General features: G+C 39.8%; 1 protein-coding gene across 1 annotated transcript; it reads right to left on the reverse strand.

Moving 5' to 3' along the window:
• Nucleotides 1-447: 447 nt before the first annotated feature.
• On the reverse strand, nucleotides 448-933 carry LOC147448685 (uncharacterized). Its single transcript, XM_086521438.1, has one exon. It carries the CDS (start codon nucleotides 931-933, stop codon nucleotides 448-450), a length of 486 nt encoding a protein of 161 aa, XP_086377564.1.
• Between the last annotated feature and the right edge of the window lie 11521 nt (nucleotides 934-12454).

The raw sequence follows: 12454 nt of genomic DNA on the forward strand, positions 1-12454 counted from the left end.
ACTACTTACCCTTCCTAGAGTTCTGTGTATCGCAAGTGACGTGGCAGACATGCATTGGACAAGAATTTCATTTGTCTTTGAGATGATTACCACTAATATTTTATCTGACCATTGGTCCCCCAAAAATTGATGTTGGTGTCCATACTTTTCTGGTTCTGGTCTGGATGAGGTTTGATCGCACTGGTACTGTTTTGGCTTTTTGACTGGTTCTCGAACTCGTTGTACATGGAAAAGACCTAAAATAGCCGATTCTGGATTTTCTTGGTCTTCAACTCTAAGACCATCAATGCCTGTTTCCCCGGCTTCTGAATAATAGAGCTTGATTTTAGCTCCATTATATACCCCTGGCAACAATAATCTTGACAGATCTTTCAGCCTTATCGTGCCATTTGAGAACACCCAATCAACTTCAAATGGTCTTGCCCAGCATATCTTTAAGTTTGGTTTCTAAGGGCCTAATTTGGACTGATATAACAGAACTAGATCCCCTTTCTGAAACTCTCGAACCTTAATTTGTCTGTCATGGCAGTGTTTCCTTCTTTGATGAACAATTTCTTGTTCCATCATAGCTCTCTGTCTCAGTTCATCTAGCTGGGTTAGCTCTTCCAGTCTGGTCTTCAGATTGTGATTAAAATCTAAACCATACTCTACATCCATTCTGCGACTTGGTATAACAAATTCCATAGGGACAACAGCTTCAATGCCATACACCATTCTGAATGGTCTTAACCCCGTAGTGACCTTATAAGTTGTTCTGTATGCCCATAGAGTAGTCTGAAGCTTCAAGTCCCACTGTTCTGTATTTTTCTGCACAATCTTGGTGAGGATAGTCTTAATGGCCTTATTGCTGCTTTCGGCCTGCCCATTGCATCTAGGATAATATGGTGTGGATTTCCGATGCTTGATTGAAATCATATCCATGAGGATATCCATAGTGTCATTTATGAAGTGTGTCCCTTGGTCTAACACAATCTCCACAGGACATCCATAGCGACATACAATATTCTCAAATAAAAACCTTGCAGTGGATTTTTTTGTGTTGTCAGGAAGAGCCTCGGCTTCTACCCACTTGATTACATAGCAAGTAGCCATCAATATATACCTATTCTTCCTAGGAGTAACCTTCTTGAATGGTCCCATAAAATCCAAACCCCATTTCATGAAAACACCCAGTGGTTGTACTGGTGTTAAAGGAGTCATGTCTGCTGCTGTCGGTCTACCCATTCTTTGGCATATGTCACAAGTTTTGCAAAAACTTCTGACATCAGATATCAATGTTTTCCACCATAAAACAGCCTGCATAATCTTCTTGAAAGTAATATCAGTAGAAAAGTGTCCACCAGATTCCCCATTATGTGCTTCTAAAATAACTTGCATTCTGCCCTCAATGGGCACACATCGATGAAGAATCCCATCGACACCCAATCTGTAGAGTGAGACACCAATAATGGTAAACTTTAAACTTTTAATAACCAGAGCCTTCTTCTGGTTCAGCTTCTAGTCATCTGGGAAGCCACCCTAAGAAAGAAACTAATATACTTCATATAATTCAGGATCAATTGATTCTGTCGCTTCCAGCTGAAATAATTCAGCATCCACTGGTTCGTCTCTTAAAGACGCTTCAGAGTAGCCCTCCGTACTCCTAGAGAGGAAATCAGCGCCACAGTGGTTTTTGCCAGGTTAATGGAAAATTCAAAATTCAAATTCCATAAGGAACATCATCCACCGTATTAGCCTACCTTGAATAATGACTTTATTAATCAAGAATAATAGGGCTTGATGATCCACATAGAAATGAAACAATTTTCCTAGCAAATAATGCTGGAATTTCATAGCACTGAAAACCATTTCTAAAGCCTCTCTTTCAGTGGTTGTATATCCTTGTTCAGCCTTGCTGAATCTGAAACTAGCAAAGTATATAGGAAAATCAGTGCTGAATCTGCAACTAGCAAAGTATATAGGAAAATCAATTCTTCCATCTGGCTGAGCTAGTATCGCTCCCATTGCCGGTCCCGAAGCATCCACATGTACATGAAAGATAGTGTCCCAATTTGGTAGGCAAAGAGCTGGTTTACTGATGATGGCACTCTTTAAGTTTTGAAAACTTTCCTCACAATCAGGAATCCAAATGAGCTTGCTGGTTTTCTTTGCAGGCTCATACAATGGTAATGCTTGAGAAGCAAACTTATGCACAAACCTTCTATAAAAATTAATATATCCTAGAAAAGAACTTAATCCTCATGCATTCCTAGGTGCCTTGGCCTCTTGGACGCTCTGGATCTTGTCATTGTCCATTTCTATTCCATTTATGGACACCACACGTCCCAGTAGTTGTACTTTCCAGACTAAGAAAACAGATTTGAATGGATTTAGACAAATCTGCTTCTCCTAACAGCGCTTAAAAACCATCTTCAGAAATAGTAAATGCTTTTCCTCTGTGGAATATACAGTGAACTCATCCATGAATATGGAGAGGAATTGATGAAGAAATTCACTAAAGATTTCCATCATACATCTCTGAAAAGTAGTTGGTGCATTGCAAAGGCCAAATGGCATTACCAGATACATAAATACTCCCCACTCCATAATGAAAGTGGTCTTTTCCCGATCCTCAGGAGCAATTTGTAACTGGTTACAGCCACTATATCCATCCATAAAGATATACATCTCATATCCTGCAATTTCATCAAGTAACATATCTGTGAAGGGTAATGGAAATGGATCCTTAATGGTTTGGGCATTCAGTTTCCTATAATCTACACATACTCTCAGCTTCCCATTCTTCTTAGGCACAACTACAATAGGAAACAACCAGTCACTACTGGCTATTTCAGTAATGAACCCAACTTTTAGAAGGTTGTCAATCTTCTTTGATCTTCTTAGAATAATTTGGATTCATTCGATAGCATTGCAGTCGTACTGGCCTAGCATCGGGTTTCAATGGTATTCTGTGTTGACAGACCTCTGGATCCACCCCTTTCAGATCAGTATTCTCCCATGCGAACACATCTTTATAGTGTTGGAACATATGTCGTGCCTTCTCTTTCATCGTAGGATTTAGATGTTTATTTACCTTGATCATTCTAGGGTTTTCTTCAGACCCTAAATTCCATTCCTCTATCTCCTGATCATTTGGAAGCAACCAGTTAGGCCCTCCACCCTTTCTCTTGGTTGACTCCTCAGCATAATCCCAGGACGATCCTCTGAGCTCTGAATTACCATTCTGATTTCCAGTAGCTCCTCGAGAGCATGACGGTTCTTCTGGTGTGCTGAAGTCAACTGGTTCTTTTGGCCTTCCAGTTAACCTCACTGGACATTCTCCTGAATTCAGTTCAGTGAACTGTTCTAGACTTATAGCTTTTAACCCCTTATGTGTGCGTACATGTTTTTGGAGCCACCTTCCTGTGTACTCTTAACCTTGTGTGTGTTTCTGAGATACTCAACCACTAATCATCATGTGCATTATGCAAGTGGAGATTACCTAAACCTATTGTGTGTGTAATTAGGAATAAAAGACACTCTATGTGCTTTGATCATTGTGTGTATGATAGAAGACATCACTTACCTTCTAGGTTATGTCTTATTCCGCTTGTTTAGTATGTACTCAAAGGTTCTCCTTGGTTGGTGTATCCACTGATTTTGCAAATCATTGGGGTGATCGGACTGTTGGGTAGCAATATCACGGGACCGCCTTGCGATTGTGTGCCTCTAGTTCAAGGCTTACTCGATGATAAGCGATCCAAAAACCCTTCTGTGGTAGCTCTTTCACTATGCATTAATAATACGTAAGGGTAGCGTATTGCCTATTACTGAGAGTGTGTGTTTGCTTATCAGCAACCCAGGCAGTGCCTTTTGCTCTAGCAGATAGAGTATGCATGCAGAAGGTACTTTGTGTATGTGCTACAGAAGGAGCCTTGTTTTCTACTGCTTGTGTTGCAAATAGACTATGCATGCATAAGGTACAGAATAGCCTTGAGTTTTCTACAGCTTGCGCAATCTGCTTTTATAAGCATAGCCCGCATGCGGTGCCTTTAAAGTTACACGCTGTATTCCTTGCTTATCTGGGAAGGTCTCAATACCAACCGGATAACCTTTAATTTCCCTCTCAAGTGACTTTATCAAATTCTCACTCTTTACAATGAGCGCTTATTATCCTTGAAAAAAGCATGGGAAAAAAAGCTTATGTACATTAATTGATAACGATAAGCTATAAAATAAGAACACCTAGTTAATATCGCATATCTTAAAAAAAACATATAAACTGTGGGGTCACTCAAAAATCTGACGGTATTTCTCTTCGCTTCGCATATCCACCAATCGAATGTTAGTGTATCCACCACTTATGTTACTTGGTGTTAGTGTATCCACCACTCGATTTATTAAAACCAAATGAAATAATATTATTAATACTAGAATTTTACTTTATCAAAAGGGTGGTGTACATATTTTTCATGACTTTTTCCATAAATACCAAATTGTTCTATGCTGGAATTATTTTACAAAGAAAAAATCCATATGGCTTTATTTAAAAAAGAAACTATGTGTCCAGCTTGGAGTCCTTATCCACATCCCGTCTTTGTTTGTCACTAATCTGCTAATGAGGTAGTTACTTGTGTCAAGTCAGTGGATTAGTAAATCAATGGTATCCTGTCTTTAGCCTGTGTGCCACGTTATTTATTGTTTGTATATGTTACTGATATTGTATATTATGTGTGCATATGTGCGCGTGTGTGTGTGTGTGTGTGTGTGTGTGTGTGACTTGCAAAGGGTGATATATGTACAATTTATTTTTTGCGTGTGTGTGTGTGTGTGTGTGTGAGTGTGTGTGTGTGTGTGTGTGTGTGTGTGTGAGTGAGTGAGTGAGTGAGAGAGTGAGAGAGAGAGAGAGAGAGAGAGAGAGAGAGAGACAGAGAAAGAGAGAATTGGAAGATGAAACAAAAATAGCTTTATTTGCACCCAAGTTGTCAAGTATATTTTTTGCGATTCTTCGTATGGCATCAAAATTTTTCTTCTTCTCCTCTCTAGATAATGAATTTTTGAGGACTTGTCATGTTACTTTAAGATCTCTTTAAATTGTTCCTACACCCTTCGACATTTTGCTCTCTTTCTCTCTCCCTCCTTCTCCTTGCTGCGTCATCTCTTGGGAGATAAAAAAATTTCCTCTCTCTCTCTCTCTCTCTCTCTCTCTCTCTCTCTCTCTCTCTCTCTCTGAGTGTGTGTGTGTGTCTGTGTGGTTGATTTTTTATAAGCACCCCTATGTGTCAAAATTTAGAGGATTTAAAGATTTTCAAGAATGTCCCACAGTTTGACTCTGAAAAATAAATAGAAAATTTATCCCAGAACTCATAAAAGGTTCATCACAACTAGGCAATCTCTCTCTTTGATTGGGTTGCTAGCATTGAGGGTTGGTTTTTGTCGGGCATTTTATCCATTTTCTACAGTGGGTGAAAATGGTTAGCTACCCTTTTTAAAATACAATATAATGCCAAGAAAACCATAATATCTTGATTATTTGAAGGGCTTGAAGGGTGCCCTTAGTGAGATGGAGTCTCTATGAGCTAGTAAAAAGAGGAAAATCGTATAATCTTTCTATCACCACCCAAGTGTGGTAGACTGGTTATGATGTTTCCCTCTTGAATCACATGTCTTGAGTTCAACTCTCCTCACCGGATAGATCTTTAAGGTCTCTTGGAATAGTTTCCTACGATGTTAGCATCTTCTTCTTCTTCTTCTTCTTCTTCTTCTTCTTCTCTCTCTCTCTCTCTCTCTCTCTCTCTCTCATGGACAATAACGTGAATAACAACCCTTCATTTGCATGCATTTCCTCAAGGAAAAACAATCCCAAGTCGACATCAAGCGAGCTTTTTTCTTTTTCTCAATCTTTTTAAAACAAGTGAAAGAGTCACGATGGCTTTTTAAAACAATAAGAAAATGATAAAATAATTACCTTGAGTTTAACTAGAATTATATAAGGTGAAGCATTGTTCAATAATGTCTCTTTTATTAAGAAACCGAGTTTCTCCTTGCAAAGAAGCGAACTGAAAATACTAGCAAAAATATTAAAATTTGTGGATTTTTGAACTAAGTTCTCACATATTTGATCGGTTTTTCTTCCCTTTACCATGGTTTTCTCATTAATATATGTGTGTGTGTGTTCCAGTAACAATTATGGCATAAAATCCAAAGAATCCTTTCAAATTACAAAAGACACTAGAAACTATGTCAATGAAAAGGTGGTATAAGTCCCATTCATAGTACAGAACAGACTTTATACACAAGTCTAAGAGAATCAAGAGCCTAAAGATATATAATTCCGCCATCTTCAAGCCAGGGAACTTTGAGAATCATAGTTGAGAAGGTAACCCTCACCTGCACCCATGGAAGCAACACAACTTTCAGTTAGCATTGGCACCATGTGCAGGTGATGCATGGGTATCCCACATGTTATAGATGTCACCCAACTAAATTGCTTTCAAAGATAAATAATAAAAATGGTGAAGCTATTCAATTATTCAAAGATGGTTTTATTTACAAGGAAAAAACCATTTTGAGCTCCTTTTACTTTGCAAGCTCTAATGAGATAAGGACGGAGACAAGTTTTATGAGGCAATTTAGCCCCGAACTGGGAAACATATCTTTGTTTCTTGACTTTATAGAGTTTGGCATTAATTACCGCAATTTTTCTAGGTCAGTGTGTAGTCAATCTATACTTTGGAGTCATCTGTAACATAAAAGGATGTTAGTAAGTAAGTGCTACTCCTCCCTAGACATAGTCGAAACACATAAAAGGTAGTAAGTATAAGTGCTACTCTCCTAAACACATACAACATATAGCAGGGGTATTCCATGGTACCATATTTCATCCAAAAACTAGGAAAATGAGCCACCATGGCCCATACCCTTGAAGTAATAAGCGACCACTTATAGTTCCATGGGCGGCTGATTTGCAACCTCATCTACCATAATCCACAACTTTATACAACCATACTCTCAACCATATTCGTCCATAGTCAACATAACCCTGTCTCCCAACCAAACATTTAACCATGTACGTCCAAGTAGAGAAATTTTACAATGGATCACAAAACTAAGCCAGCCTAGACCTTGATTGAGCAAGAATAGTAATCTCAGTACCAAACCCAGTAGCTCAAACCATGTACGGCCAAGTTGAGAAAAATTTCAAGGGATCACAATACTCAGACCGCATAGACGATAATTGAGCAAGAATAGTAAGCCCGGTATGCAACCCAGAAGCACATCAAAAGAAGAATACTTGCGGCAATTTATTTAAAACAAACAAATTACTAGGTCGCGATTTTATGCCCACCAGTAGGTCAACCTCATCATGTAGGTTCCTTCCCCAAGTGCTAAGAAGGACTTCACACACCATATTTTAACCTAAACAAAGGTTCAAGGTAACCGTATCCTCTAGTATTGCAAGAGGATACCTCTATTCAATGAAAAACGATGCCTATGAACCAGTATGTATCTATGCCAAGCCATTGTTTCTCACCCAATAAGCAGGTCAACCTTACCATATAGGGTCCTTCACCAAGTGTTAAGAAGAGTCCCTTAAATCCTAGTTTTAATCTTTCTTAGGGCACCATATTTCATCCAGTATTGTAAGATGCTGCCCTCCTTCAATGTTAAAACAACTCAAGCCAATGACAGGACCATATATGTGTATGAATATAAAACCCTACACTTTTGAAAGGAAATCACACACCAAGGCTGCAGATACAAACAATTGCACTTCTTTATGATTTATCAATAAATTGAAAGCATTTACTAAAGGTAAATAAACCAACCGCTCTATAAACATAAAAGGCTTAGTAGCAATAACATTACAATCTATGCATGAGGAATAGCACCATAACGTCAAGTGGATCACACTAGACCATTTGGACAGTTGTAAATACTAACATGGTACAACATAAGTTGCCATTCAAGTACCTCTACTGGTATATGCATGAGGAATACCAACTAGAGAATTACAACCATCAAATGGTCAAACAGTAGTCCATTTAAATGCCAAAATTCATGTGAGATTGAGTCAGAGCGGCCAGCTCCATAATGGCCTGCTTCTCCATACCCTTTGCCATAGATCCAATACTTAACACTACCTCTTAGTACAGAAAGATGTATACAGTCCTAATGTACAGACTATTACAACCAAGTACACACACACACTACCAATGCCAAACTGAGCTTGTACAACTCACCTTTTTATATGGTTTGGAGTAGGTAGCACCTTCCTTCACAATTGTTGGGGGGCCCGACCTCATTAGGTGAGTGGTGAGCAACTCCGTCCAGTACAAAGAGAGAAGGGGGGAGTGAGAGAAGGAGAGAGAGCGTGTTTGAAGCTAGTGGCAACCTTCCACCTACATTGTAAGGCTGATTGGCCCAACATCAAGAGGTAGAGGTAACCAGGACCACCTCGTACACAGAAGAGACAGAGACAGAGAGAGAGGGGGGGGAGGGGGGATGAGATAGAACAATAGCGCAGACCGGCCAGGAGGGAGCCACCCATTAGGAAATTTCGGAGGTCATTTGGAGGGCCATATGAAGGAGAGAGAAAAATAGAGTGCGTCCAATGAGAAGGAGGGCTACGTTACGTAGGAAAGTACGTGGAAAGACTCAAAAAATAGGAAAATACCCTAAAAAATTTCACGAATCTAGGATTTTGGCATCGTAATTTCCTTGCTTTTACCAAGCTATTAGGTTCGTGTGTGGTCCCACTGCTGCTGATATTCTCTTATGGTCATTAACGTACTGGAGGGTGACCATTAAGCCTACCCAAGATATTGGAATTCTAAAACACTTTCCCTCCATTAGAATGCTTTCAAAGTGAATCCCCCTCCACTAAAGCTTTTCTCTAAGAGCTATGGCTTCCACGTCTTCTCACCCAAGAAGCTCTAGGTGTTTATGGTCTCTCACACCAACTACCAATAGCTGCACTTTGCCTAGAAGGCCAAGTAGTAGCATATCCTCAATTACAATATCAACTTCAATAAGTGCAGAGAACCAATGGGTTGGACAAAGGATAAACAAAGGTTCGTGGGTCCTCATGCAACCAAGAAGACGCAAGAGGTCTAGTGCTATCAATGTTTACCGCTCAGCATGGAAGGCCAGAGTGTTGGATTTCAAAGTTGAAATCGGGAAAAGATCTGTAAAGGAAGTTATTGTTCAGCATGTGTTTACCCATCCAGACATGATAGAAAATGGTGGAAATTTGTCAGATATACATCAACCACGTTGCAATTGTAAGTATTCTTGACATCTGAACTGCATTTCATTTGTCATTTCACTTATTGATACTCTCATTCTAATTTTTCTTATATATTTTGCAATGTTTATCCCTCTTCTTATGAGCAATGTCTCCATTCTTCACATCTCAACTACATTAGATTTGTCATTTTGACTTATTGATACTCTTAGTTTAGCTCTTGTTATATATTTTGCAGATGTTTATCCCTCTTCTTATGAGCAATGGGAGCCTGTGGAGTGCATAATAGGCCTCTTCCTTGTTGTTCATGCCCACATTGGTTCTCTACAGTATTCAGGGAGAAGCAGCAAACGCCTGGCTGATGAAGGAATGACCACTTCTACCAACTCATCCCAGGGAATAAGAATGGCATGTTGGTGAAAGTGCCTCTACCAACCGATTGGAACACTGTGGACTGGCCAGTTCCTGAGGAAACAATGGTGGAGGCAATGCGAAGTAAGCTCTACAAGGATATACAGAGGTCTCTAAGTAGCCCTATTCCCACCAAACTGGTTAGAATTGCAAACTTTTGTCCTGTTGCACTGTTCATAGAGTTGTTTCATAACTACAATATATGTGTTACGAAAACTATGTTCATGTGCAAGTCATTTCAGCAGTCATCCTGTGACAAACTTCTTGACAGAGGATGGTATATAAAGGAAGAGATTGGCATACGGTGCGAGGTCACGCTTGACTCTCTAGTTCTCAAGTACATCATTGCAAGCCAATCACTGTTAGTCTCCTTTTGGTATATGCGATCACAAATTCTCAGAGGTAAGTACATTCCTATGGACCAGGTTTTTGCAGGTTTGGAAGATAATCCTGCCGTGGATGTGGAAGTGATTGATAAAGAGAAAGGCCTAATGTTGGTGGTTACAATAAGGGAGCTATGCAGTCTTCTGCAGTTGCGGAACGACATAATTGAAGACTCAATGGACAGGGACCTTTCAAATTTTTCCTTTTTCCTAGCTGGCCGTAAGCTGATGCGGCATAGGGCAAAAGATATTTTGTGCAAAGAGTTGGATGGTTGGGTTGAAATAGTGTCAAGGTAACAGAGATTCTTGTGAACCCAAGTGTATACGAATGACTTTCAATACATGAAGTTTTTTGAGCTCATTTTTCAATTGTGATCTGTGAATATAAGTGTTCTCGAAATACATTTCTTTAGCATGTCAAATCTCTCTCTCTCTCTCTCTCTCTCTCTCTCTCTCTCTCTCTCTCTCTCTCTCTTTCTCTCTCTCTCTCTCTCTCTCTCTCTCTCTCTCTCTCTCTCTCAATGTTAGGCAAGACAAAGACATGATGGAAGAGTCATCTTAATTCATTAGAAAGTACAAACTCATCCATGAACAATGGACTGAGATACAATTTCTATAAGTATGAAATCAAAATGTCTTCAAGGTAAAAATCAAAGGAATGCCCCTCGAAAGAGGGTGGTGAGATAGTTGTTCCTGGTGGATTTAGTTCTCTCTTTTCATGAGTATCATCAATCAGTAGTGTATTATTTGCATCAAAGGGTACATCGATTTGGCTAAACGGTTTGTACAAAAGAGGTAAATGTGGTTTTTTAGGGTGCTAGTGGCCCTCGACGGTAATACATTTTCTTTGATCATACAAAAAGACAAAATCTGATGTGTGAGCGCCGCATACACCATAAACTATTGTAACTAGTGGCGACAAGTTTTGCCTTTGCATTGAAGACCATACGGCAACTCTGAAGCGTGGAAGAAGAAACTGAATAAATTCTTTGGTTCCTGAACGAACCACGACTCGACAAGTTCCCATCCGAAATGTTTGCAAATCCTCGAAGGGGTCTGCTATATCCAAAGGCACGCGCATCAGCAGCAATCCATTGAGGTCCAAGATAATCAACCTCTGTAAAAGTTGACAAGTACATATAAGTAGTTAGAAGCTGAACATATTTTTCCATACTTGAATAGACATTACCGGAACAATTGTATCTACAAGTAGCAAGGGTCCATACCGGGTCTCTATAGTGTTGTTGTTGTTGTTGCTATCCTCTGCTTTAGCTTCATCGTCATAGTCATCATTCACATCTTCATCAAGGGTCTCCCCCATGGCTCTTTCTGTCTCATTCAGGGTTTCCTCCAAGGTCTTTTTCTTTTCCTCTGTTGGTGGCCGGCTTGCATCATCCATATCCTTTTTCTCATCCGTATGCCTGCTTTCCTCATCCATCCTTGCCTCATCCATATCACTTTGCTCATCCGTAGGCGTGCTTTCCTCGTCCATATCCTTTTGCTCATCCGTAGGCCTTCTTTCCTCATCCAGCGTTTCATCCATGGGCTCTTTTGGCTCCTCCACTGGCTTACTTGGCTCTTTCATTGTCTCCTCCATAAGCCCCTCTAGTTGTACACTAGCACCTTCCATATGCTCATTTGACCGTTCTTCATCCTCGACTCTTTCATCTTCGGCTGATATGACCCCCTCGGCCTGTTATGATTCCAATGTATCTGATGCAGGCGTTTGTCGTGGTGGCACGTCATGTATTGTCATATCAATTGTGCGGTCGTCCAAGCCGCTATCTTCAGGTTCTTTGGGGCTCGACATAGTAAGCAGGTGTTGTATTAGACTTACCTGATATCTTTGCAAATAATCATATGTGTAGTTTTTTAAAGCACTCTGCAAAATTGAAAGACCACATGGTGAGAAGTCTTGTATAGAGAAAACCAAAACTGACTGAATGCATTGCCAAATGGTTACCTTAGGACTTCATGAAAGGTTTTAATGCAAAGTAGCTTTGCAGGACATATTCTGCATGGAGAAGACATCTCCAGTTGCAAGAATTTCCATCGGTTTGATTTGGTACAGGTACATCTTTGATTGGGGCCTTGTATAGTTCATACCTTCCACATAGCTTGCCATAAGCAAGCAACAACCTCTTTATACAACTGCACAAAGTAGTATCAACATGTTAGCTTGAGGCTTCAAATTTACATGGATATCTATAAGAAACACTTTCTGATACATAACAGTTACAGCCTAATTTCAGGGTGGGTTCCTTTTATTGAATTGAACACCCACACTGCTAGTTGGTCAACATCAAGGCATATCAGACTCCAGTGATGGTTGTTCTCATATGGAAAGATGATGACAATTACTTCCAGCATAGCACAATGGAGAAACCAACTCTCAAATGTGCCAGATGGACTGTTCTTCTGTCTAATAATCACT

Source organism: Adiantum capillus-veneris, chromosome 10 (assembly GCF_014529385.1).
Source record: "Adiantum capillus-veneris isolate H3 chromosome 10, ASM1452938v2, whole genome shotgun sequence".
Taxonomy (NCBI): Eukaryota; Viridiplantae; Streptophyta; class Polypodiopsida; order Polypodiales; family Pteridaceae; genus Adiantum; species Adiantum capillus-veneris.